The sequence below is a fragment of the Pleurodeles waltl genome, chromosome 7 (genome assembly GCF_031143425.1).
Source record: "Pleurodeles waltl isolate 20211129_DDA chromosome 7, aPleWal1.hap1.20221129, whole genome shotgun sequence".
Lineage (NCBI taxonomy): Eukaryota > Metazoa > Chordata > Amphibia > Caudata > Salamandridae > Pleurodeles > Pleurodeles waltl.
The window spans coordinates 593,661,437-593,688,417 of record NC_090446.1 but is presented as its reverse complement, the minus strand read 5'-3'; the positions used below and the strand labels follow the sequence as shown (position 1 = coordinate 593,688,417).

Sequence of the window (26,981 nt, the reverse complement as noted above, 5' to 3'; positions counted from 1 at the left end):
TACCAAGGACACAGGCTGGTATCATTAGCTTGGAGAACACACATCTTGAGGCAGTGCTGAGAGCATGACACAAAAGATGCATTTTTCCAGACTTCTACGGTGTGTGGGGTGAATGGTGATGCCAGGCACAAAGGCAAGTCCCTCCTGTTCCCAACAGGTCCCAAAAGTACTTCGGATGAGCTGCAGCACAGCTGAATCACCCAGTACTGAGGAAGGGGCATTGGAAAGATTGGTGTAGTGGTGCTAAGAGCACTGAATTTACCAAGTGCCAAAAGATGGGGTGTGGAGACCACAAAGGTGGTGGGAGAGGCGTCATCAGGAATTGAGGTGATGGAGGCACATGGGTAGGATGTGCCCTATATGACTCTTCCATATTCACATGAAAGTTGAGACAGGGGACCACAGAAAGACCAGACAATGGTACCACATCAGCTACTTATTAGAAGAGGTCCATACTTTATCAGAAGTAGAAAATATTTAAATGATAAGCTGGCACAGGATTAATTCGGGCTTTTACTGTTGTGAGGGGGGAATCCTTCCAAGAGCTATGTCAGTTTCTGCACCAAACAACTCTCACACGCAAGACCTGATGCAAAACATCTTCCAGAGGCACAAGTACAAATGATATGGGACAAAGTGATTTACATGCCATAGTCTCCACCCCGTCACAAGTGATCTGTGTAACATGAGAAGCACACAAATGCGTGTAAGGAAACCCAATCTCCCAGCTGGAAAAAAAATAAAAATCAAATCACAAACATGACCGACTTAAAAAAGTAAAGTAAAAAAGCTGGAACCCACAGATTTGAACATTGCTTACTAGTCCTTCACCGGAGTGGTCTTTAACTTTGGAACTCCCAATTGACACAAGATGCTTGAAGGATTGTCTCCAATCACAAATTCAAAGAAATGACTTGAAGAACCTGGGAATGTAGCCACAATTATAACACAGGGTGCCAATCGCATTATCATGCTAACTACCAGGAATAAGTCAACTGATTGTGCGAGCTAGAAGTAAGGGTTATCTGAATCTTGTTGCATCCAGTTCATAAGATCAGGTTGACCGAGGTAGCTTCCCTCTATAGGGGAGTTCCAACATCTTGTTAAGACTTCAACAGGATCTGCAGTCCGAATCTTAAAACATTAGGATATATCCTGGATGCACAAGTAAGGCAAATTAGCAGCTCAATATGTTTTCATGTGCAAAAGTCACTCATTCCTATTACCGCCTCAAGACAATGGTTAATGACACAACTAGACCTAAAAGTCCAGAGCAGGTTCCAAGTCAGCGCATAGGTGAATGGAGGAAAACGTAACTGCTGAGTGAGTCATGCAGCCGAAAAAGGACAGGACCAGCTACACACACAGGGAGGGATATGCATGCATCAGTTGCCCCCCATCACATCTAGCAGTAAAGTGTTTTCAGAACTATCCATGAAATGCACGGTTACTATACAATGGTGTTAAATGAAACTGCATAATGAGCGCAGCACTTGAAGAAAAAACAGCCCAGTATGGCTTTAGTGTCATCCTGCAAGTAATCAAAATCCACACAGGCAGGATCTGAATGAAGATTTGCATCTTCCTCATTACTGTTGCCCCAAACACAGCGAGAAGATGGGCCTCATTATAGAAAAGTTCTTAGTGACAACCCATATATCGGATTCATGATTCATGGGCTTTATTAGCAGCTACATGGAATTAAAAGCTTCACATTGATGAGTATCAAAGGTTTCAGGCTCACTGTACCTCCTGATAGAGGATTAAAAGGTACATCTCTCTCCTAGAGATCTGTTTGAACACTAAAAACTCCCAGGGCTCTGTTAAGGCACGTTGTCCTACAAAGGAGCAGCTGATGGAGATCGCTCGAGGATCATTTCCGGACCATGGAAGCAGATTTTAGTATTTTAGGAAGATGTCCTTTCTGTTGTCCAGATGAGGTACAGGCATTGGAGTCTTTGCTGGACACAAGGCCAGCATCACATCTTAACCAGACGAGCAACCTGCTCTCTCAATTTTCTTTCTCCAGCCCAAGACTTGCTCTTGGTGCGAAATTGGAGCATCTCCTCCCGGAAATCCTGATGATGCATTGGACAATAGCTCTGGGGATCACACAGCTCCTGAAAGAAAAGAAAACAGGACAAAGGTCAGCCATCCAAATAAGAATAAACTGAGCACCTTCAGGCCAAGAACAGGGAGAAGGAAAAAATAAAATGACTGTGTTCTCTTTTGGAGTTATCATAACTTTTGTTCTGCAGGTTCCTCTAGTCTTTGACTATAGGGAGGTCCTCAGTCTCCAAGTGAAAGGGTACGAACACAGAGGAATTTAAGTTCAAACAGCATGACAAATGGATTCATGCCCTCACAAAGCTACTTCACTTAAGGCTTTGGTGGGCCCACGTGAATACTGGACTCCAAACAAACATCTTTTAGAAATTTCAACGAAACACCAGGAACAGTTTTAGAAAAACTAAACTATTTGTTATTGAAACAGTCATCAAATAAAAACATAAATAAAGATACACAGAGAAACACTAAAAAAGTAAACAAAGGCTGCAAAACAACACAAGGCATAGTAGGTTACCGAAGACTGGTAGCATTGCAGGCTGAAAACTAGAGGGCACAGGTAAGTATTAGGCTTTGGTTTTTGGTGGCAGTCAGTAACTGTAGTTCACACTGCCTACCACTGATCTTTGGCAATGTTTTATTCCAAATGTCTTCCCAGCCAGTGTATGTTTATTGCGTTATACCACTTATATTCCTGCCTACTTACCAGTCTGTTTTCCCACTCCAGTGACTGCCAACTGGTAGATCAAGTACCCCACGAGTTTTTTATTGCAACCTCTTGTCTATCTGGCTTCAGCTCCAAGCTGGTTCCAGTTCTGTACCTGGTTTATGACCCAATTCTAGTCTTATGTCACCATTTTACAACTGTACCAACTCACCCTACTGCGAATTATATTGATTAAAAGAAAATAAATTCTATTAAGAAGCCCAAAACAAAGAGTTACTTCCTTTTTCAAACTATTTCTAGTTGTGCGAAAATGCCTTTTTGTATGATCTTCTCTCCCCAATTGTTGATTGACATTGCTAGTTTTTCAGCTCTGTAGTTCACTGGGACCTGCTATCCTGGCCCCAGTGCATGTGTTCTGACCCCTCATAGTACGTGTACAATTTGCAGACACCCGATTAGCATATTTAACTTACCCACAGGTCTTTAGCTTATGGTCCAAAAGGTACGTAGGGCTAGTATGTTAAATGTCACCATTGGCCTGAAGCACTTACTTGTGCCACCACTACATTGGCAAACTTGAAAACGTTACTCTAGGCCTGCCACTGAAGCCTAGTCTGGCAGCTCTAAACCAGACAAGGCACGATAAACCCTTCAGTAAGCCAAACCTTAATTTGACATATACAGAAGTCACCCTAGCGAAGGACTTGGAAGTCCAAAGGGCAGCATGCTAGAAATTAAAAAGGATAGCATGTTCCTCTCGTGTCCAACATGCCCAGACAGTGAAAACTCGAAATTGCCATTTTCACTGTAGTAAGGCTGGGGCCCCACTGGCTAACACAGAGTTACACTAGCCACTGTGCTAAGTGCTAACTTCTATCTGGGACCACCAAAGATTTTACTCAAAAGGTAAAAAACATAAATTGCCACATTAAACACAACTCATTGCTTGTATCAGATTTAAGGTATCTTAACAGGTGGTGATTTCAGAATCTTACAACCTTGTTTCCTAAATCTCCAGTAGCTCTTTCTAACTATCTACAGCAGTTATCACCCGAGACAACATGTTGCTTCCCTGCTAGGAAGCGTGAAGCACTCCCAAGAACAAAGAACTGGTGGTGGGAGGAGGTAGGGCATCCTGTATCAAGATGGCTCCCAGGAGAAGTCACAGCCTGCACACTTCAAATAGGCTACTGCCTCAGTGAAGTAAATTCCAGTCACATCTTATCCTGCCCTCTCCTTTGTGTATGCAGACAGGCTGGCATTTCCTCCAGAGGGGGGAAAACTCCATGGTAGAAACGGTTTGCAGAGAAGTGGGGCTCATTATGATGGGTATACCATAGGGTGTGCCCATAGCTCCACACAGGAAAAAAAGGCCCAAGCCATCTTGGATTCAGGCAGAGAAGGGTAATCTGGGATTGTTTCTGCCCAAACTGCCATGAAGTGATGCAAAGTGGGAAAGGGTTTCCCCCGTGGGTCCTACTCTCCCACAAAAACGAGAATGGCATAAAAGTGGTACCCCCTGGCACAATCCTCTGATCACTCCTGGACTGGAAGGTAGACAGAAGGACTGCTGGACCTAGCAAAGGGAGGTAGCACAAAAGATGGGACTGCACTTGCTGAACTCCAGGGATTTGCAAAGAGCTCCACTTGAGCCGGAACAGAAGCAACTCCAGGGGCCAGGGGCCAGGTGGCTAACCTCCATTTAAGCATCAAAGCCCCAAAAGCTAAGGAAGCCTTCACTTGTGAGAGCCACCTGCCAAGGTGTGCCTGTTTGCTGCTGGACACTGAAGTCCACTGTAGGTAACAAAGTAGTGAGCTGCACGAGGTACCCCTAGGTCATGGGACCCATGGGTGAAGTTAAAGTGGATTCTGATCCCCCTACAAGCAAGACTTACTTATCTGCAAGTAACCACTGAGACTACTGCAACCGGGAGGCCAGCTGCAACTGGATCTGCACTGCACGGCAACTGTGCTGCATACGTGCAACACCAGAATATAGTAGGTACCTACCAGCACACTGGGATGTGGAAAAAATCTGGAGAACTGATGCCATTGAGGCATGCTAAGAGGACCTGTAAAAGGCAGAACCGAAATAAACAAAGCACATATGTCTGCATTCTTTAGGATTTATTTATCATGGCTCTAGCTCATCAGGAAAGGGAAAGCAAGCAGTGCGAAACTGCAGCAAGAGTAGGTAAATACCAAAAATAACATTAAGAAAGGTTAGTATTTTTTTCTGATGGTCACATCTTCCCACACAGTGCTTGCCTTATATGAATGAGTCCTAAAGCAGTATATCCTTGGGAGGTGGGACCGCGTTCCCGGAGTTGACCAAATAAATCATGCAACAGCTCGAGCATAGTATCAATCACAGTGTGCCTGAAATGTGAGGCAGTAATGCTAGGCAAAAGTATGGAAGGACTCCAGATAGCTACTCTGCAGATGTCAGCAATAGGGTGCCTCTAAAAAGAGGCACAGAAGCAGCCATGACCCTTGTGGTATGAACATGAATGCGTCCTCCGGAGGATCTCTTAGGCAGAGCATTGCAGATCTTTTTACAAAGAATACCCAACGCGAAGCGGTGCATTTAGTCAGCACCTTGGCCCTTTTTTGTGCCAACTAAACCCACAGAGTTTGCCTTTACCCCAGTCTAGTTGCACACAGATGTAGCAAGTTTTTACTAGTTAGAAATAAAGCATAATCGAGAAGTGGTCAAGTTAGCTTGTCTTGTACTCAGTTAGCTTGTACTAACAGCTATTCGCATTTGAAGAATAACTGTGCGTGTTTATTTTATGAGGCCAAGCCCTTCTCTATACCTGTATGCTTTTCCATGTCAGGAAAATCATTCAAACTTTGATGGCTGATGTAATATTTGTGCTCTATTGAGGAAACCGATGTTTCTTTATTTTGTAACTTCCCAAGGTTGCCTGTGATGCTCTGTATACGTCAGTCAGCGGAACAACCCTCTGTATTTCTGTGTTACATACACAGTTAATTTCCTTAATTCGTTATGCATAGTTCAACCAATAGAATGCATTAGGTACTAGGTGATTGAAAGTATTGTATTTACCAGAATACTTAACGGTTACGTGTTGAAAACTTTCACTTTGATATCATACCATGTCAAGTGTGTGGCTACTGTCCCCTGAAAAATTATAAGAACTGTAACTGAAGATGAGCTGGTCTTTTGTTTTACTTCCTTGAGGGCAGACTATTTATTTCATTCTTTTTGCTTTACACTCCGTTATTTCCGTGGATTTGTTCTCCCAAAGACTGACCTTATACTGAGCCTCTTGCACAATTCTATTTTGATTGATGCCATTTTCTTATTAACTAATTAAGTGTTTGCTTTCTGTAATGATTATATTTTTTAATAAAGCCATGAAGTTTAAACTTGAATCCTTGTTTCGCCCAGGTTATTAACCTTAGGTAAGTATTATAAAGACTCACAAAGGGTCTTAAGAAGAGCCAGTCTCGATCTTGTGCACCAACCATCCTAATTAGCTGGAGCATCAACACCGGTGATGTTTGACATGGCAAACCTGGGTACCAGTATTCACAGATGTTCCTCCTTTGCTGGAATTAAATAATGGAACAAACTAAGAACAGTACTAGACTGTTCTATATAAAATGCTGAAAGTTATTTGGCTAAGAACAGTGGACAGGTGCAAAGGACCAACTTACAAAGGTAAAAAAACTGAAGGACTGACAAACCAAAAAGTCACGTTCCCTGACCCTACAGGCAGAAGTGATCTTCACCAACAGAAGTCATCAGCTCAAATCGAGATACCATCAATAGAGCCAAAGCAAGGTTCAAATCTCAATGGAATGGGAAGAAATAAATAAGGCAACGTTTTCAGAAAATGCATCACTAGTGGTGATTTCAAAGATTGGTCAAAAAGGTACAACCATCTGAGAAGTAACATTTGACTTTAGCCAGTACTAAACCCTGTTGCGCAAGAGAACACAAACCTCGAGATGTCAGACAGGCAAGACAAATGGATTAATGGGTTCCGGCTGACATCACTGCACAAATCCAATCCAGTAGCATGAGCAGATACATTTTGTGGCAGGCTTCCTGTCCCCCAAGATGTCTGCAATCTGATCAGAACAGCACAAGAATTCTAGCTCACACCTCTCAATCTCCACACAACAAGCTGTACAATATCAAACTAATATATTTTTTTTTTTGGGGGGGGGGGGAGGGGGGGGGTCTGACCAATCTGCTGCAACAGCAGGTATGCTCTTAGCAGAAGGGGGAAGAGGAAGTCGAATGCAGTGTCAACATATCAGCAAATCAGTTTCTTCTCACTCAGTCTTGAGTATTCAGAATCAGTTCAGTACAAACCTTACTTCTGTCCAAAGTACTTAAAAAAAAGGGAGGAAGTGTATTTTTGTATAGTTACATCCCCTCCCCCAAAGTTTTTTTGACTCTGGCAGTGCACTCAGGCATGCTAGCCAGACTTCAGTGCCAGTACCTCGACCCTAAAGTGTATGTTGAATTGTCTATACCCAATTGGAAGGGGCTAAAACTTGCATGTAAATCCCTAGTAAATGGTGCCATTGAACCTAGGATATATGCGTTAGAGGGGGTATCACCCTGGAGGTCACCTTCTAAAACAAGCCCCCCAGTTCACTACTGTAGATTGGTAGAGCAGCTGGGCACTGCTAGCCCAACTTTGCCATTGAAAGGAATGGCACAGCCCCACTTTCCCTGGACGTGAGTGTAAGTCAGGCCTCTTGCAGGCCTACGGAGCCCTAAACAAGTGCAACATAGGATATGCCAAGTACATGTCCTGCCAACGTCATGACAGTAAAACAGGCGAAACAACCATTTTTACTGTGGAAAGACGGTCGGCGAAATGATGAGTACGGGGTTACAAGGCTCAGCTGTGCTAACCTCTAACGGTGCGACCAAAGTGGGAACTCCAAGATATCAAACAACTTGTGACATTAAGCCCGACTTGTATCTCAAGTCAATTAATCTAACTTGTTGCAGTGTGCAGCTGTAGCAAAACTGCCACTAAGACCCTATGCCTTCCCGGGCACACATGGAGCCTGCGCCACGAGGCATATTTCTGCCCTCCTGGAGAGACATGTTAACTCTCAGAAAGGAGGACAATGAGGAATTGCAGGACAGAGAGGTGTCCCCTCCCTCCAGCAGGAAGCCACTTTGGTTTTAGCCCTAAAAGTGAGGATTCAAATGTGAAGCCATGTTTGAAGGGCAGAGGTATAACACCAGTGGGGAAGGCTGCTCCATTGTTGAGGTAGACAGGCAGCACGTGAGGCAAAGAGGGGAAAGCAGTTGTCAAACCGCTTTCTTCAAGAGCGTGTAGCCCTGAGGTAGCCACATTCTGGGGGTGGGCTGGTGAGGTCTGAACACATAGTGGGGTCTTGCCATCTTGGGAGAGGACAGAATGGAACAAGTGTAAAGCATTTAAACAGCACCAAAACAAATAAGGGAAAATGCAACATGACACAAAAAAAAAATAACGCAACACCAATTCATAAAAATAGACTATTTTATAAGAAGACATTAGAACAACAAAGGATCACAGGAGGGTTCTTGAGGTTTAGATTTTACGGCAGCGGAAGAAGCCTTCTGGGGCAAGTAGGTAGCCTAAAGTCTCCAAGCCATGCAGCACCAAGGACCAAGACCTGACACACAGAGTTGCACCTGAGTTCGCAGAACCCTGGAGTGCTGACGGAGAGTTGGTGGGGCCCGCAGAAGGGAAGTTATCGAAAGAGGAAGAATTGGCCTATGACCATGACAATGGGTGATTCGAAGTTCTGTGGCGACTGGAATTTGGCCAGATCGGAGAGGACTTTGTGGGACATCAACCCTGCAACAAGGAACCCCCCTCCCACCCCACCATCTTCATGGATCAAAAAATCCCTGCAGGAACACCACCGTTGACCACACTGCACCCACAGCATCCTTACAGCATCTTCAGAATCCTTCATCACTTGCATCAGGAACCCTTCATCTGCATCCATTGCAACACAGATAAAGTGCCTGGAGCAGCTGAAAGACTACTTTTTCTGGGAAGCTAAGTGTTCTTGAGAACCTTGCTGGTCCCCATGACTAGCTAGCTAACTGCCGGAGCAGGTCACCCCCAACTACTTGTACGTGACGGCATTGGCACTTACCTACATTTTCCTCGAAAACGTTTTTAAGTGTCCAATTCATTGACTTTACCTAAGCTTGTTCGGGGTTGAGTGAAATGGCTTTGATTTATCATTGCTTGTAAAATATAAATCTCAAGAACCCTCCGGTGGATCTTTTTTGTTCTAGCGTCTAAAATTCTTATAAAAATACAGTTTATTTTTATGAATTGAATTGATGTTGGATTTCTTGTGTGGTGTTGAATTTTCCTTCTACTGTTTTGGTGCTGTTGAAATGCTTTACATTTGTTCCTCTCTCTAAGCCCTGCTGCTCAGTGCCACAGCTACTGAGGGTTGAGTTGAGGGATTTACAGACAAAACCTACTGGACCTAAAAGGGTTGTTAAGTGTTTAACACTGTAGAAAAGTGCCCCTTTCTGACATGGCCACCCTCCTATTTTGCCTGGTATATGATGCAATTTTGACTGAAAATGCACTGGGTTCTTGCAATTCAGGCCACCAATGCCAGATCTCTTTCCCTAAAACTCTACAATTGTTTTTAATTGGCAATACCTTCGGCCCCTCTGTAAGACCCTGGTAAATGACACCCTCCCAGGTACCTAGGTCGTGGGTACCAAAGAGGGGAGGGACATCCCTTCATTCTTCATTCTCTCTCCCTCCCGCAATCCCCCCCAGGACTCCACACCTAGCTCATGCAGACTGCCACTGCAGGCTGCATGTCTTTGTGCAGCTAAAAGTAAAAACACGACATAGCACAAAGTCTGTGTCCCATGTTTACTAACACTGCATGCAACATATAAGTCACCCCTACAGCACACCTTCCAGCCCTGAGTCAGGGTGCATTATATTACATGTGAGGACATATCTGCAAGAGCAGATATGCCACTGCTATGTCTGTTCATTCTTAGACATAGTAAGTGATCAGGGAAGACATTTTAAGTGCATGTGCTGGACACTGGTCAATACGTGCTCCCAAGCTACATGATGGCTTCAATGAAAATAGATATGTTTGGCATCAAACAGCTCGTATTAATAATCCACCACTTATTCCAGTGATGGATTTATTCATTTATGCACCCAGAGGGCACCTTGGAGGTACCTCCTGAAAAACCTAACATCTACCTGTGCGCTGGCTGACTCACTTTAACTAGCCTGCCACTAACAGACTGGTTTCAGCACCCCCCCCCCATTCCCCTCTCCCATTCATCCCCCCCCCCACTGATCCCAATTCCCCTCATTCCCCCCTCCCATTCCCATTCTTCCCCCCCATTTCCCCTCCACTTCCCCCTCCCCCTCACCCTCCAAACGGCTCACTACACCCAGACGCCCCGGACCAAGAAGAAGAGGACCAGAGGCATCCATACATCTCAGAGCCTTGTGAGACCTGAGCCCACTTGCTGGTTCGGTCAGACTATACCTCCAGTCTACGCCTGCAGCCTCTTTCTGCAGGCCCCCTCTACCTCGAATGCCACCAGTGACAGAAACCAGACGGTCCTAGACGCCTCTTCACCTGGGAATCCCAGACCAAGGAGAACGGGACCACTGGTGTCGCTACACCCCTAAGCATGGCCAAAACTGAACTGGTCCTCCAGTCCCCACCTACAGCATCTGTGTGACCGGACATATCCCTATTGACTTCCACGGGTCACCAGACCCTGAACTGCACCACTGCACCCACCCACCCCAGTGCCGCCTGAGGTGACCTGTTGGTGTGGCCTAGGACCCTGCCTTGTACTCACATTAAGCCTGGAAGGTTGGTCCTGTAAGTTGCTGTGAAATACCCGTTTGCTGCATATGTTCTCTCTTCCATAGAGAGAAACTGCAGCTCTGGCAAATAGCACTGTCAATTTTCCAAACCTGTGATAATTTGTACTGCAAAACTTACTTACCTGATTGTTTTGATTCTGATGCCTAAATATATCTAAAGATACCTGTTGAACTCCTTATTGATTTGTGGGTCTCATTTATCGACTGTGCCTATGGTAAATTTCTAACACTCCTCTCTGAGAAACCTAAGGCTGGTTGACCACACTTAACACCTCCTCCCCCCCCCTTTTAAGAGTGCACCTGGGGATTGCTAGAGCAAGCCCCTGTCCACTAGTAAGGGAATCCCGGGACTCTTTCCACAGCACATCTCATTTTGATATACTATATACAGCTTCCTACATTACCCTGCCCCTGCTACCTACACCTGGGATACCACTAGAGATGTGGTAGCCTTGTAGACCTGCTCAGGGTACTCATCACATCAGGGGACAGGCTAGGTATGTGAGCACTGGTGACATAGTAGGAACCTGAGACTTCATTGTAGTCCGCTGATCCCAAATTCAATCCTGACCGAAGGCTACATCTTAATGGGCCTGTTTGAACCATTGTCAACAGCCATAATGCGGACACTGCTCACATTCGACTCACTCTGGTTTTGCTTATGTCTTTCTCTTGCAGCACTTAATCTGTGCTGTCTGGCTTCAGTGTCATGTCCTTGACCTCCAGGGCAAGCACTGTGGTGTTCCAAATAGCCACATACATCTACAGCATGAGAGATCGATCTGTAGCTGACAGATCACAAGCCATGATGGACAAATGCACTTGTCCAGTTTCAGGCTCCTCTTCACTTCCTGGTGGGAATGCACAGCAGCTTCTGGGGCGAATCACCCACCACCATCACCATCCTCAAGCAATCCAAAAGTCACGCATGGCCCTACATTATTAAGTCAGCAGAGTTGGAATGGACGTCATGCAAACACCATATATTACACCCTATTCCCCCAAAGCAGAAATGCTGCTAACAGTCCTCAATGCTAAGTGAACCTGAAGTAACACCCTGCAAACAATCATAAAAGTATACAGCACAACACTATTGTCAAGATGCTGGCAAACACGCAGCTGCTTCACACATTTCTGCCAGACCAATCTGCATTCATCACAGGTAGTTCTACATCCCACAACTTGCAAACAGTGTTCTCCCTCCATCAGTTGCACCCAAACCTCATCAGTGTTTTCAGATGTTGCTAAGACCTTTGATTCCTTATTGCAACACTCAAGTGAATAGGACTAGGAGGCAAATTCTTGTTGGATCAAGCTACTTTATACTTGCTCACTAACCCTGTAAACGGCATGATGTCTACACCCATCAAAATAACGCGGGACACTAGACAGGACTGCACCACTATCTCTTTCCTTTTTGCTATTTTGCCACTGTGCTAGAGCTTTTAGGCTGAATGTTTCAACAATATCACCTCAGTAAGGGACTTCTTGAATCACAGTAACTTCTCATTTCACTCTATGTAGAAAATATTTTATTTCTCAGAGAGATGGGATTAAACCTCTTGCTTGTTATCAGAGTTCTTCTGATATAAGCAACTACTCAGCCTGCACATTAACTGGGACTAAGTCGCAGATCTTCTCACCATCTCCACACACCACAGAAAGCAATCTGGATTTTCCACTGGAATGACTCCTATCAAATACCTGGAGATTTGGATTAGTCACAATATCAACTCAATTACCTGTGAAAACTGCACTAGTCGTCGTCTTAAAAACATAGGAACAGGTGAGCCTCATGATGCAGGCTGCATAACCTTGATGACGATAGTGATACTTCCCAAATTATTATGCATGTTCTTAAATATCTCTATCCCATTTCCCAGAACTTCTTCCACCTAAATGGATCACAAATGGTGAAACTGACTTGGGCTGGGAAACAATCAAGTGGGAAATCCTTATATGGTCATAGGACCAAGACAGTTCTAACTCTATTACTTGTCTTCTCATGCTGACTATTAGTACTACCCACAACTATACTTGAATCATCGAGGATGAAGCAGACATATTACATACAACCCTAGACAATGTACAGTGCCAGTCGACCACACGTACAACAAAGTACCACAGTGGAAATCTGCACTGTGGATTGTACAAAATCAGCCTAGGATAGGCACCCAGATCTCCCTTCTGTGCAAACCTGGAAGCAAGAAAAAAAATAATGAGAACTACGGGCCCTTGTAATGACAAAAAATTTTAACACTTTTCTTAACAGCAAATTCCTCCCCATACAAGCCATTATAGACAACTCGCACTCCCCCATTAGACATTGTGTCTAATGCAGTTTCACATTTACTCAGGAACCACCAAAGCCTCTAAACTGAAGACAATGACACTCTTGCGGACTACCCTGGACACTTAATGTTCCTCTTATAGAACTGTTAGAGAAAAGAGCTATTAATTACCAGAGAGACATAAATTAATGTTACTTGTTGTTGGTAATGCTCTTTCTGGCAGAAACTAACTGCAGATTCTCCACCTTTTGAATATGCGCCAGGCATGAGAATGGATCTGGAAACTTGTCAGCAGCACCTCTGCTCAGTGGTAGGTGGTGATGTGTGGCTACGCACCGATGCTGGTCCATTCCCGAAATTATGTGCGAAGCCTATGCAGGTGGCACTCCCACGCGATGTTAGTTACATCTGAGGCTGACCGTGCCCTCAGATACAGAGGCACAGCAGGAAATCGACTTGTGTATGCAGAGTCCTAAACCTGGGCTCCTATTAATGGATAGAGTCCAATACACAGAATAGAGGACCGGTGAGGAATCTGCAGTTAGATAGAGTCTCTACCAGAAAGACAGTTACTAATGGTAAGTAATTTGTTCTTCATATAGAGACTTCTACCCATAGATTGCTCACCTTTTGAATAAATGCCAAAGTAGTATCTATTTGGACAGGGGTCTGTGAACGACTCAAACCAAGAACTCCTGTAGGACCAAGCAGGCAAAATGCCCCTTTCATTAAACCGGACTATCCAGACAGTAGTGCTTCATGGAAGTATGGAGGGCACCCACATAGCTGCTTGGAAGATGTTCAGTACAGGGACTCCATGAGGCAGCAGCTTTGGCCCTGGTGGAATAAGCTCACAGCCCACATGGGGGCTGCTTTTTGACAAGAGCATAGTGGATCTTGATGCAGGGCATGATCCAGTGGGAGATGTTCTGCTTCTGGGCGGCCTTGACTTTATTTTGTTCAGAGAAACGCCACAAAGAGCTGATTGTCCAACCGGTCTCCTCTGGTACAATCAATGTAAAAGCTCAGTGCTCTTAAGATCCAAGCAAATTAGTCTCTCCTCCTCCTTAGAAGACTAAAGCGGAGTCCATAACGTCAGCAGGATGATGGTTTGAGCAATGTCGAATAACGTCAAAACTTTTGGCAAGAAGGACGCTGGCATCTGCAGACCCAGCTTTTCCAAGAAGAAAGTGGTATATGGCAGGGTGATACACAGAGCTTGAAGTTTGCTCACTCACCACTCCAATATTAAAGCAATGAGGAATACTTGTCTTGAGGGTGAGAGGCCATAAGCGGCAGAAGTGAAGTGGCTCAAAGGAAGTGCATATTAAATATGTGAAGTACAAGTTAACACCCAACTGTGACATAACAAAAGGGAGGGAGGAAACCAATGCTACAGGAATCAGGTATCTGGGGTAGTTTTGATTTAGGAGTGGTGGGGGGGGTTATGGTAGTTTTAGTATTAGGCGGTGGTGGCCTTAGGGCAGGTGGGGGGGGGCAAGAGGGGGTTGCATGCTAGAACCACACATGCCGTTCCCACACATACCTTTACTAGGCATGCTTTTACAACAAAAAATCGTGGTAAGATTAGACATCACCTGAAAAACCTGTTGACCATAGTCAGGTAGTCAGGCGTGGCTATGAATAGCAACACTGATGCCAATGGCACACCCAATAGAATCAGTGGTGTCCATGTCATTTTGTGAACTTGGGTGCATCAAAACTGTCATGTATAGATTTGGTTAGGACAGCTTAGAGATCTTATGAAACACCTGAGAGGAATTCAGCCAACTACTCCCAAAGAGCATGTCAATAGCAGCCCCGTAGGCAACTGGCTTTGACTGACCTACAGGAAAAACTGGTCAACCAAAATACCATTTTCCTAAAGGTTTTCACTCTTTTGGACTCCTTATCAGGGGGAGTAGTAGGAAAGTGTCTGGTTTAGTGCCTGCATCACCAAGTTCTCAGGATAGGGGTGCTGGGGCAAAAATGCAGGGCTGCCCAGAACAGGTCTGAAGCATCCTGTAATTTGTCAGTTTATCAGGAGGCCAGAGCAAGGTTTGGCCCAGGCCCCTTGAAGGGTATTATTGAGGGCCTTATTAAAGGGCAAAAGGGGCTCAGTAGTAGTTTGCCCTGATTGGAGGCTTCAAGCAAGACATTGTTTTTGACCTCTAAAGAGGGGAACTGGGGTCAAGAACTCCGGCCACCCTCTGCATGACCACCACAAAAGAAGCACTCTCCTCAGTGGCATGGCCAGGGGCTAAAAGGAGGCCAAAGTCAGGAGAGGTGTAGAGTCAACTGGCATCCTGTAGGCCACCATATCACTTATGTTCATGGTAGGATTGGCAAATCTCATCATCTACATCAATCATTGTCAGCATCTGTGCCAAACAAGGCATGTAATATGTGATATATTCCTAGCAGAGGCAGAATGTCAAGCGGTACAGTTTGTGATTCAATGGCAACCAAGTTAGATCTTCAGTGTAACAGTGCCGAATGAGTCAGAAAGCACAATGGGGCACAACGTCTCTAGCGCTGATGAAGTTGGCACTTCATGGACCGCATGAGTTGTGGAGCCAGAGTCATTATGGGCAGCCCAGTGGCTGGTTTGGAGGATCCAAGTGGCTGCGAAGGAGAACCAGCTGGCAGTATCCCAGATGGATGGCTTCTCACCTCCTTGGAGCCCAAAGGTGCCTAAAGGGAGTCAGTGCATGGCCTAGCTGAACTTGTAGGCCTAACTTATTAGCAATGATTGTACCAGGTCAAGTTGGGGAATAGGATCAGATGTCGACCAACTTCGGAAGCAAGATCAAGAGGCATGGTGACACCCTTGTGCTTTCCATGGCAGGAGGTACCAAGACCCATGTAGACATTTTATGTAGTTTTTGACTTGCCCAAAGATTTGGAGCGAGACAACAATCAGCCTTGGGACTGACTCCTGTGGCTCCTGGACCGGGACCAACCCTTGGACCTAAACCAGTCCCAGTGTGGAGTCTTGAGGAGTTTGGCAATGTAGTGTTTTGCCTCACAGTCCCAAATGGTCTCATGGTTCATCAACACGCAGTCACTGTAGGCCTTATGAGCCATGACTCAACCCCAGGCACCACTGACTGATCCTCATCAGGTTTGACATTTGTTTGAAACCTTCCAGACTAGGTTTATAACCTATCATTTTGGAAGGTGACATTTCCCTTACACACTGAAAAGTTGGGAGGTAAAGGATCTCAAAGAGATGAGTTAGTGCAGGATCTGTGTCCGGGGGCGCAGAACCAAAGAAACTTGCATCAGCACACAGGAGTGGCACCTATACAGATTTTGCACGAAAGGCGTCCTGCAGAGCAACAAGGCACCACTTACCGACATGCAGAGGTACTGCTATAAAATGTTTCTGGATCCAGTCAACGCGTAGGGAATATTCAAATGGTGAGGAATAAGCTGTAAAATTTCAACAACAAAAAAAGGGACATTAATCTGCAATGTCAAATAACGACAAGGTACTGGTGTACTCAAACAGGAGCCCCTTCTCCAAACAAAGATTGCTACACTTAAAATGTGTGCACATAATATAATGTACTCCTGAAAGTCTCAAGTAATGTGATTTAAGAAAGGACATATTATGGAGCAGATGCAATGGGGATCATTAACCTATCCTGGTCATGCCAGCTAACAAGTCTATTTTGTCAAGCAATCTTTAATGAAATCTCTAAAATGATAGGCCAGACTATCCAAACTTCTTCTAAGATGATGGTGCTGTTAGGTTGGCATGTGCATTGCTCCTGGCAAAGACAAGTAAGTCACTTAGCACTGGGGGAGGCATAGTCCAGCTGCAATCACTCTGGAATGGATAAGAAATATGCTTTAGTATAATGAGAAATTACGTACATACAAGATCACATTGCCATATCCATCCAAGCTGAAACATTTCACTACCTCTTTCATCACTTTTGAAGCTATAGCTATTCCCCTCAAAGAAACATTTCACACCACAACTGTGGTCAATTCAATCTTATTACCAACCTGTTGGGAACATTCTGTATCTTTTAATAAGGATCATCCTTAGGCACTATGTGCATACAAGACTGGGCAGAGAGAGGGTTCACAACAATATTGGTGACAGCAGTCACTCTTCTTGTGAAGAGCAACTTACAGTTTGGTCTTCTCTCTTTCCGTGTCTTCAGATGTGGAGAGTGAATAACTGGGCAACAGTGTGCACAATACGAAGTGGATGTTTTTAGATGTCAATAAGAGGCCACTACACAGAATTTGGATTAGGGAGGGCAGAGAGGAATCTACAGTAAGGTAGATTATCCAACAGGAATATTATCACCGAAGCCAAGTAACTTTTTCTAATGATGGATACTTCTAATGGCAGAATCTGCACCTTAAAATAGATACTAAAGCAGTATCTCCCCAAGGTAGAGGGTCTGGCGAGTGGGCTTAGAGTTAGAACTAAAACGTACAGCAGAACCAAGGGAGCAAAGTGTCCATCCTGTTGGACCCAGCTGTCAAGGAAGTAGTGCTTCGTTAACAGATACAGACTTCCATGCTGCAGTCTGCAGCTCTCAAAGACCAGCGCCTGACTCAAACACAGTGATAGCCTTGGTGGAATAGGCCTTCAGGTCTTCCATGGGTGCTTCTATGCCAGTTAACAGATCTTAAAGCAGATTACTGTCCACCGTGATACAGTCCACTTCCCCATAGCCTTCTCTTTATTTGCTCAAGAGAACCCTGCAAATAGTTGCTTTTCCGCTCAATGGTCCTTGGTACGTTCTATGTAAAAGCTTTAAGCCCTTTTGGAATGCAAGAGATTGAGCCTTTGCTCTTCTTTTGAAGGGTGAGCAAGAGTAAGGAGAGCTGAAACTGTGATGAGTTACCCAATACGAAACAGAGTCACTATTCTTGGTAAGAAGACCACCCAAGTACTCAGCACCAATTTAGCGAGAAACACGGCGTAGGGCAGTTGAACCGACGAGTCTGAAGGTCAATCCTGTGACTAACTGATGTAATTACAATGAAGATGGCTTCAAGATCAGGAGACGTAGCAAGCAGCTATGCATTTGCTCAAAAGGCATACACATGAGGACTGTTTAGACTAAATTAAGGCACACTGTGGAGTCACAAATGGTTTGGGAGGGAATAAAAGTGTCAAACATTTAACAAATCTCATCATAGAAGATGATTTTAACAAGGACATTTGGCCCAGCAAAGAGGCAGGCTAAAAGAGCTGGCATAAAACCATTCACAGTACCCACTGGAATGCCTTGCTAGGCTAAGGATAAAACAAACAAAAGAACATCCAACAGCTTTGCTTGCAAGAGGTCAGTTTTCCTAGCACCACAACAGGTTACTAACTCAGTGACCAGCATAGATAGATTTCATGGAGAGCATCTGGTGGCAAAGATGACATGTACCACCTCCAGTGGCAGATCAAAAGCTGTTAACAACTGACGTGCAATTTCCATGCATGGAGGTGTAAGTTGCACACATTCGAGTGGGGAACTCTGGCCCACTGAGAGGACAGGAGATCCTCCCGAAGTGGTAGCCTGATCAAAGGTCAGATGCTGATGCTCAGCTCTCAGTGACACACTGCTGGCTCAGAACAGAGAGAACAGGCCCAGTCATTCTTGAGCTTCATCTCTCAGGAAAGGTAGTGGCAAGAAAGCATGCAGGAGTCCTTTGATCCATTCCACTTGGAACATGTCTCCTAATATGTGTTAATGCGGAAACTCAACACAAAATTGTGGACACTGAATGGCAGACGAGAAAAGATCCAAGTCCTCTTGGACAGCAATAAGATCTTTGGTGCCAGAAGAAAGGCCTGTAGCTCCAGTAGGTTGAACTGAAGTCGGCCACCATGCTGAAGATCAGAGCAAGCCCGGACAAAGTTTAAATTATGCCAGCTTAATTCACAATTTCCGAAAATTCTCATTATGCAGGTTTCGCAAAACTCAAAATGATGACCTTAGGCCACATTACATAAGTACATCACAGTTCATGGCAAAATTATAGCACAGGAGTGAGAGAAATAGAATAACAACCAAAACCCGAGCAGCATTTGTTTGCGCCAATTGTGTTTTTTTGTTCTATATTTTTTTAATGTGAAAAGTATCCTTGAGTTAAAAAAATGTATGCATTTCAGGCTATAAGTAGCACTAAATGACAGATTTGCATTTTACATTATGAGTGTTGTTTTACCCATGAAACTGTGGCATGAGGGTGCAAAAGTCGCAGGATGCTGTGTCATGTCCCAAGACCAAACATGAGCATATTCTTGCAGCAAGGTCTGCAATGCTTAAGCCTGAAGGCACTTTGCAGAGACATTTAAAACAGTTGGTATCAAACCATGCTGGTGGGTGCCTAATATACTCCTGTGAAGTCATGTCCAGAGGTGGCGTCATGGCTAGTGTTCCACAGCACAACCTGCCGACACTGCCTTGGAAATTTTTAAGGATAAATCCCCAGCATTACTTTCCAGAGTGGTGGCTGGTCTGAAACTGATAAGTCTGCACCATCGACTCCAACTTGCCCTCACTCGGTCCTTAAAAATCACTCAATGGAAGCGTACCAACATATCTTAACATCAGTGTACACCATTAGAGTCTAGAAAGCTCCCAGCATGTATACATTTCTCCAGGCACCTCAAAAACACCACAGTTTAGAAGGATGCCAGCACTTTGCAGTTTGAGGCTAGAGTTATGGAACACTTGCCTAGAAATATCCACATCAAAGCCAGAGCCTTCAAGAAGAACAATCAACTGTGCAGTCAGTGATCTTTCCCAGGAAGCACATGGGGAGATTCAGTTCATTAGAGCAGTGGTTCCCAACCTTTTGACTTCTGTGGACCCCCCACTTTATCATTACTGGAACCCAGGGACCCCCACCAAACTGAATCATTAGTGGTATCCGGAGACTCCACAAATTAAAACGTAAAGTTTACCTGTTGGTGTAGTTTTGCAGCTTGAACGATTTTCTCGATTTACATGCTGTGCATTATTCCCTCCATCTAGTGGTTGGGTCCAGAATTGTCTCTAAAAACTCTGTCATTCCTTTGTTTTTAGGTTTGTTATATTGGCCGTTGACGTACCTCCACTTGGTGTCTCCTGTGACGTCATTGCACTTCCTCCGGAAGCTCCAACCTTTTATTGCCATCTTCAGATTTTTTTTTTTTTTTCCTCATCTTCATGGCGGAGGTGAGTGGGTCACTTGTGAATCCAGAAAATTCTTCAAACTGCAAAGCTACACCGACAGGTAAGACACTTTACATTTTGGAGGACGAATTGTTTTAGGATTCACATGCTGTACATTGACTTTGTAGCGGTTGGTCCTTCTTGGGATGCATGGGCTGAAGACGAAACTTGATTACTAAAAAGATGTTGCAAAAACTTTTGTCCCACTTAAGCATCTTTATTCATTTGTACATCTATGCAGTTACGTTTCGTGAACGTGTGTGCTGGTGACCACGTTTCAGCCATACATACGTCTTGTAACAGTGTATATGCCTGGAAGGCAACAGTTGCTAATTTCTTCCTTGCTGAGAGTGCTCCTTGTGCTGATTGCAATGATTTCCCTGCATTTTTGCGACATAATTGAATAGTTTGTGCTATCCATCTTGCAAATTAATTCTTGGTTACCAGTCTTCCTAAAAAAAACTGTTTGCAAAAGAAACAAAAAGTGGTTTTGTTTTCCTAAAGGGGTTTGTCTTTTGAATGCAGAACATGATTGCTAGTCTTGCATCTAGTGTGTGCAATGTTTTTTCCACTTGATTCTCTAGGTTTTGAAATAAACCTGGAATTTGTATACTTTGATTAATGGGAATTGTGAGATTACCTTAGGTAAGAATTGAGGATCAGTTCTTAACATGACTCTGTTCTTGTGTCTTTGAAATTATGGTTCTTGAAGGGTGAGCGCTTGCAATTCACTTACCCTGCGCAATGAAGGTATAGCCACTAAAAAGGTAGTCTTTAAAGTGAGCATTAGCAGATTTGCCCAGTGTAAAGGTTCAAAGGGACTCCATTAACTGCGTGAGGACCACATTTAAATTCCAGGCAGGGGCTCTCACTTTTTTATTTTGGTGGAGCAACATTTTACACGCCTTCTAAAAATCTTTTCACTACAGGTGCTTTGAATAAACCTCTTCCTATGTGTCCCCCTGTACAAGCCACTAGAGCTGCTAAAATTCCTTTAAAGAAGCATAGTTTAGTTTACAATCAAGAAGGTGCGTTTTATATCTCAAACCATCTTTTCTTTTGTATTCTTTCTTAGTAGACCTTGTTTACAACACCACAGGGTGTATCTCTTCCATTTCGCATTATTGCACTTCCTTGGTCATTTAAAGCTGCCAGAAAAGGCAAAGTAAGTCCTCTGGAGCCATGCTGCCAGGTACAAAGATTCTGGTTCTGGATGTAGAATCTTTCCTTTGCTCATTGACAACAGGTCTTGTTTCCTTAGTAGTTTGAGTATTCTCCATTGTGCGAACTCGATCAGCTCCAAGACCCATTGTTTGTCCTACCCACTGTGGAGCAATCCGAATTAAAAACAGTTTGCTGATCTTGCATTTTCTGAACACCTTGTGAATCAGAGGCAATGGGAGAAAAATGTATGCAAATTTCCCTAACCAATTTATCGGCAGTGCATTCCCCAGGGACTGGCTGTATGGTTGTTTGGAGGCGAAGCTTTGGCATTTTTGCGTTCCAAGGCGTTGCAAATAGATCGATTTCTGGAGTTTCCCATTCCTGAGAGATCCTTTAAGTGCCTGGTTGAGTTCCCATTCGTGAGAACATGAGGCTTGTTTGCTCAATCTGTCAATTTGGATATTGCTTTTCCCTGGTAGGTGGACTGCTAATAGGTCAATTTTCCTTTGGATTGACCATCTCCATATTTCTTGTGCTAATTTGGAAAGGGGTAGAGACTGTGTTCCCCTTGTTTGTTGATATAAAACATGGTGGCTGTATTGTTCATTTGGATCAATACGAACCTTTACCAAAGCTCTTTCTGAAAGGCTTTTAAGGCAAAGAACACTGTTCTTAGATCCAAAATGTTGACCCGTTTCCTTGCTCCTTCCACACTCCTCGTACTCGGAGGTTGCCCATGTGTCCATACCCTATTTGTGAGATGTGAGAAGGTAGCCTCTTTGTAGCATTGTTACCCCCACTTTTGGCCTGTTTGTGAGTGTGTTTTGCCTGTCTCACTGGGATCCTGCTAGCCAGGAACCCAGTGCTCATAGTTTGTGGCCTACGTGTGTGTTGTCTGTAGTGCTTACTGTGTCACTGAGGCTCTGATCATCAGAACCTCAGTGCGTATGCTCTCTGACTTTAAATTTGTCACTATAGGCTAGTGACTAAACTTACCAATTCTAATTGGCACACTGGAACACCCTTATAATTCCCTAGTATATGGTACCCAGGGTATTGTGGTTCCAGGAGATCCATATGGGCTGCAGCATTTCTTTTGCCACCCATAGGGAGCTCAGACAATTCTTACACAGGACTGCCACTGCAGCCTGAGTGAAATAACGTCCACGTTATTTCACAGCCATTTTACACTGCACTTAATTAACTTCTAAGTCACCTATATTTCTAACCTTCACTTGCTGAAGGTTAGGTGCAAAGTTACTAAGTGTGAGGTCACCCTTGCACTAGCAAAGGTGCTCCCACATAGTTCAGGGCCATTTCCCCGGACTTTGTGAGTGCAGGGATAACATTGTATGTGTGCACTACATAGGTCATTACCTATATGTAGCTTCACAGCGGTAACTCCGAATATGGCCATGTAACATGTCTAAGATCATGGAATTGTCCCCCTCCCCCATTCCAAATCTGGTATTGGAGAGCCAATTCCATGCATCCTGGGGGCTCCACTATGGACCCCCGGTACGGCCAAACCAGCTCTCTGGGGGTTTCTCTGCAGCTACAGTTGCTGCCACCCTACAGACAGGGTTATACCCTCCTGGGGTCTGGGCAGTCCAGTCCCAGGAAGGCAGAACAAAGCATTTCCTCTGAGAGCAGGGTGTTACACCCTCTCCCTTTGGAAATAGGTGTTACAGGCTGGGGAGGGGTAGCCTCTCCCAGCCTCTGGAAATCCTTTGAAGGACACAGATGGTGCCCTCCTTGCATAAGCCAGTCTACACCAGTTTAGGGAACCCCCAGCCCCTGCTCTGGCACGAACTGGACAAAGGAAAGGGGAGTGGGCACTCCCTTGTCCATCACCACCCAAGGGGTGGCGCCCAGAGCTCCTCCAGTGTGTCTCAGACCTCTGCCATCTTGGATCCAGAGGTGTGAGGGCACTCTGGAGGCCTCTGAGTGGCCAGTGCCAGCAGGTGACGTCAGAGACCCCTCCTGATAGGTGCATACCTGACTAGGTGGCCAATCCTCCTCTGAGGGCTATTTAGGGTCTCTCCAGGGGGCTTTTCCTCGGATTACCACTTGCAAGAATTCATCAGGGTTCCTCTGCACTTCTCTTCGACTTCTACCAAGGATCGACCGCTGACTGCGCGAGGACGCCTGCAAAACTACAACAAAGTAGCCAGAAGACTACCAGAGACATTGTAGCGCCTAATCCAGCCGGCTTTCTCGACTGTTTCCTGGTGGTACATGCTCTGGGGGCTGCCTGCCTTCACCCTGCACTGGAAGCCACAAAGAAATCTCCTGTGGGTCGACAATCTTCCCCCTGCTTCAGCAGGCACCAAACGTCAGCTTCACCAGTACTCTGGGTCCCCTCTCATCCTGACAAGCGTGGCCCCTGGAACACAGGTGGTGGACCCAAGTGACCCAGACTGTCCAGTGGTCCAACTGTCCGAATTTGGAAGAGGTAAGTCCTTGCCTCCTCTCTCCAGACAGTAATCCTGTGCACCACGTGATCTGCAGCTACAAGCGCTTCCAAGAAATCCTGCATGCACAATCTAGCCTAGGTCCCCAGCACTCCATCCTGTTGTGGTCCTTGCAAAATCCTTTATCACGACTTTGGTGTGTTTCTGGGGAAATAGTACTTTACTCTTACTTTCCAGGGTCTTGGAGTGGGGTCTCCTTTACACCCTTAGTGTTTTCTTACACTCCCAGCTACCCTCTACACACTACACTAGCCTAGGGGTCCATTTGTGGTTTGCATTCCACTTTTAGTATATGGTTTGTGTTGCCCCTAGCCCTATTGCATCCTATTGTAATCTACAGTGTTTGCACTATTTTCTGACTGTTTTACTTAACTGATTTGGTTAGTTGTGTATATTTTGTGTATGTTACTTACCTCCTAAGGGAGTATATCCTCTGAGATATTTTTGGCACATTTTCACTAAAATAAAGTACCTTTATTTTTAGTAACTGAGTATTGTCTTTATGATATAGTAGCTATATGATATAAGTGGCAATTGCATGAGTTTTGCATGTCTCCTAGTTCAGCCTTGGCTGCTCTGCTATAGCTACCTCTATCAGCCTAAGCTGCTAGAACACTACTACACTCTACTAATAAGGAATAACTGGACCTGGCATAGGGTGTTAGTACCATTGGTACCCACTACAAGCCAGGCCAGCCTCCTACATGAGGCATCTATTGTAATGGTCAACTTAGGAGTTGTTTGTAAAATGTTTTCCCCTGAGTAATATGTTCTCTGTTCCACCACACTATCTCTTCCCCCACTTTATGCATGACAACCACTAGATCTTTCCAACTCCCTGTTGCATGTGACCATTGATTTTGGCACCATTCCTGTAATGGTCTCATGTGAAGTCTTGCAAATGGATCACAGGAATGCCATCATTCCCAATAATTTCCCCACAGTTCTCACTGTCAGAGCTTGCCCGTTCTGGTAGTGTTGAGTTTCCAACAGTAGGGCCTTGATTCTCTTCTCACTAGGGTAGACTTTCCCTTGGACTGATTTGATCAATGCTCCCAAAAACATCTTCTCTTGTTCTGGTTCTGCAGATTATTGCTCCGTATTTATTGAGAATCCAAAAGTGAATAGTGTCTTCATTTCTTTCTGTATCGGTCCTCTGCATTATGCATGCAGGTTTTCTTTTCTAAGCCCATCGTCTAAATAAGAATAAACTTGAGTGCCTCATCTTCACAAATACGCTGCCACCGCTACATGGCACTTTGTGAAAACCCTTGGTGCTGATTTTATTCCAAGGGCCAGAACCTTAAATTGGTAATGTTCTTTGTTTACCAGAAATCTGAGGTATTTCTTGTGTTTTGTGTTCACTAGGATGTACAAGTAGGTGTCTTTTAAGTCTATTGTTGCATTGTAATCTCCCAACTGTAGTGGAGGTGCAACTTCCTGTAAAGTTGCCATTTTGAATTTCTGTGTTTTTATGAATTTGTTTATAAATCTCAGCTATAGAATGGGTCGCAGAGATCCACCTATTTTTTGGAATTAAAAAAATATGTAGAATAGTTTCCTTTGCTGTTTGCTTATCTTGGAACCCGCTCTATTGCGTCTTTCTCTAGTAAATCTTCCACCTCCTTGATTGGCCTGACTGTTTCATCCTTTGAAAGAGCTCTTGTCTTTGGTCTTTTCCGTGATGGTGTCCTTACCAACTCTATGCAATATCCAAATTTTAGTAAGTTTAAAATCCATTTGTCTGATGTGATCTTTCTCCGCTCCTGAAGAAAGGTCTTTATTCTTCCTCATACTGCTGTTTTGTGTAGGAAAGGGTGTTCTGTGTCTTCCTTCCTCTGAGATGATGTTTAAAGGTGCTTTTGAAAAACCTTCAAGTCACTTATTTGAGGGTATCTTCTCCTCTCTATGGAAGTCCTCTTCCACGGGTCCTATCGCGAAAAGGCTGCTTTCCCTGATTGCACTGCCAAGTTTGTTGTGGTTGTATCAACTTATTGGTTTCCTGGAATGCTTGATGTGATGTGCTGTGCTGGTTTGGAAGTTGCTTCTTGCTGCCGGTCTTCTTGCAGGTGCTGTACCCCTATGTTTGCTCGCTCCAAACTGGAGTGCTCCCATGGACCTGGCAGTCTCATTGTTCTTTTTCAGTTGAATTAGAGTGTCATCCACGTTGCTTCCAAAGAGTTGTTCACCATTGAACAGGGCATTCAGTATGTTTGCCTGCACTTCAGGCTTGAAACCAGATATCGCAGCCATGAGTGACGACGTAATGCAATAGTTGTCTTCATCAGTCTGCTGGATGCGTCTGCTTTGTCAAATGTAGACTTCAGGCATGTGTTAGAAATGTTTTTGCCCTCTTCAGTCAGGTGTGCTGCCCTTTTTCTGTATTGTTCTGGGAGATGTCTTATCAACTCCGCCATCTCATTCCAGTTTTGATATGGATAGGGGTTCAGCAGAGCATTTGAGTTTGTGATGTGCCATTGATTAACGTTGCTTCTTTCAAACTTCCTGCCCATAAGATCCATTAGTTTACTCCCCTTGTCTGGAGGTGGGCCTGATGTTGGCAAAATGTTGGCCCTCTTTCTAGCGGTAGCCACAATAATAGAATTGGCTGGCAATGAACCCCTTATGTAACTTGGATCTTTGGATGAGGACTTCTATTTTTTCTCTGTCCTCAGAGTTATTGCTCTGCACGAGGCTGGTTCTTTGAAGGCCTCCTTTCCTTGGTTCAAGATACTTGGAAGCATCAGTAGATAATGGTTTCTTGATTGAATAGGTGAGAGTCTCTAGTAAGAAACATGCCTGTGGTTTCTCCTCCTCAAGTTGTACTCCATATTTATCTGCTGCTATCTATCACCTGGTTGTACATACCTATGCCATCAGGCAGTGAAGGTTTGTGAGGGTAAATTTCAACTCCATCAGGTAAATCTGTTTCCAAGTCCTGCCTCTGGGTCAGAGTACTCTGAACCCTCGTGGCCTAGATACATACTCAAAATGTGTTCATTTTCCTCTTCCTCAGATCGTGGTTCTGGAGTTGGAGGCTTGATTTCTTCGACGCCTAAGTCTCCTTGCTCCGGTGTTGTCAAGGGTACCTTGGGTATCCAAAGTTAATTTAAGAGGTCGCCTGATTCTTTCCGTTTTTGTAAAAGAAGCACCTTTTCTGCTTCGAGCCTTCTCTTTTTGCTTTCTAGCACGGCCATCCATTGGTACTTTAAGGTTGTCAGCCGACCTCCTCTTCTTCG

The 26,981-nt window shown here is 44.5% G+C and overlaps 1 protein-coding gene across 11 annotated transcripts in view; it reads right to left on the bottom strand.

Annotated features, from left to right (window-relative positions):
- Positions 1-495: 495 nt before the first annotated feature.
- Positions 496-26,981, bottom strand: part of CDC25C (cell division cycle 25C) — a 251,333-nt gene continuing 224,847 nt past the window's right edge. For all 11 annotated transcript variants that reach the window (XM_069244444.1, XM_069244443.1, XM_069244449.1 and 8 more), the window contains one exon: positions 496-2,120. In XM_069244444.1, coding sequence (XP_069100545.1) covers positions 1,980-2,120 — 141 coding nt within the window. In that variant the 3' untranslated portion in view covers positions 496-1,979. The remainder of the gene's footprint in view (positions 2,121-26,981) is intronic.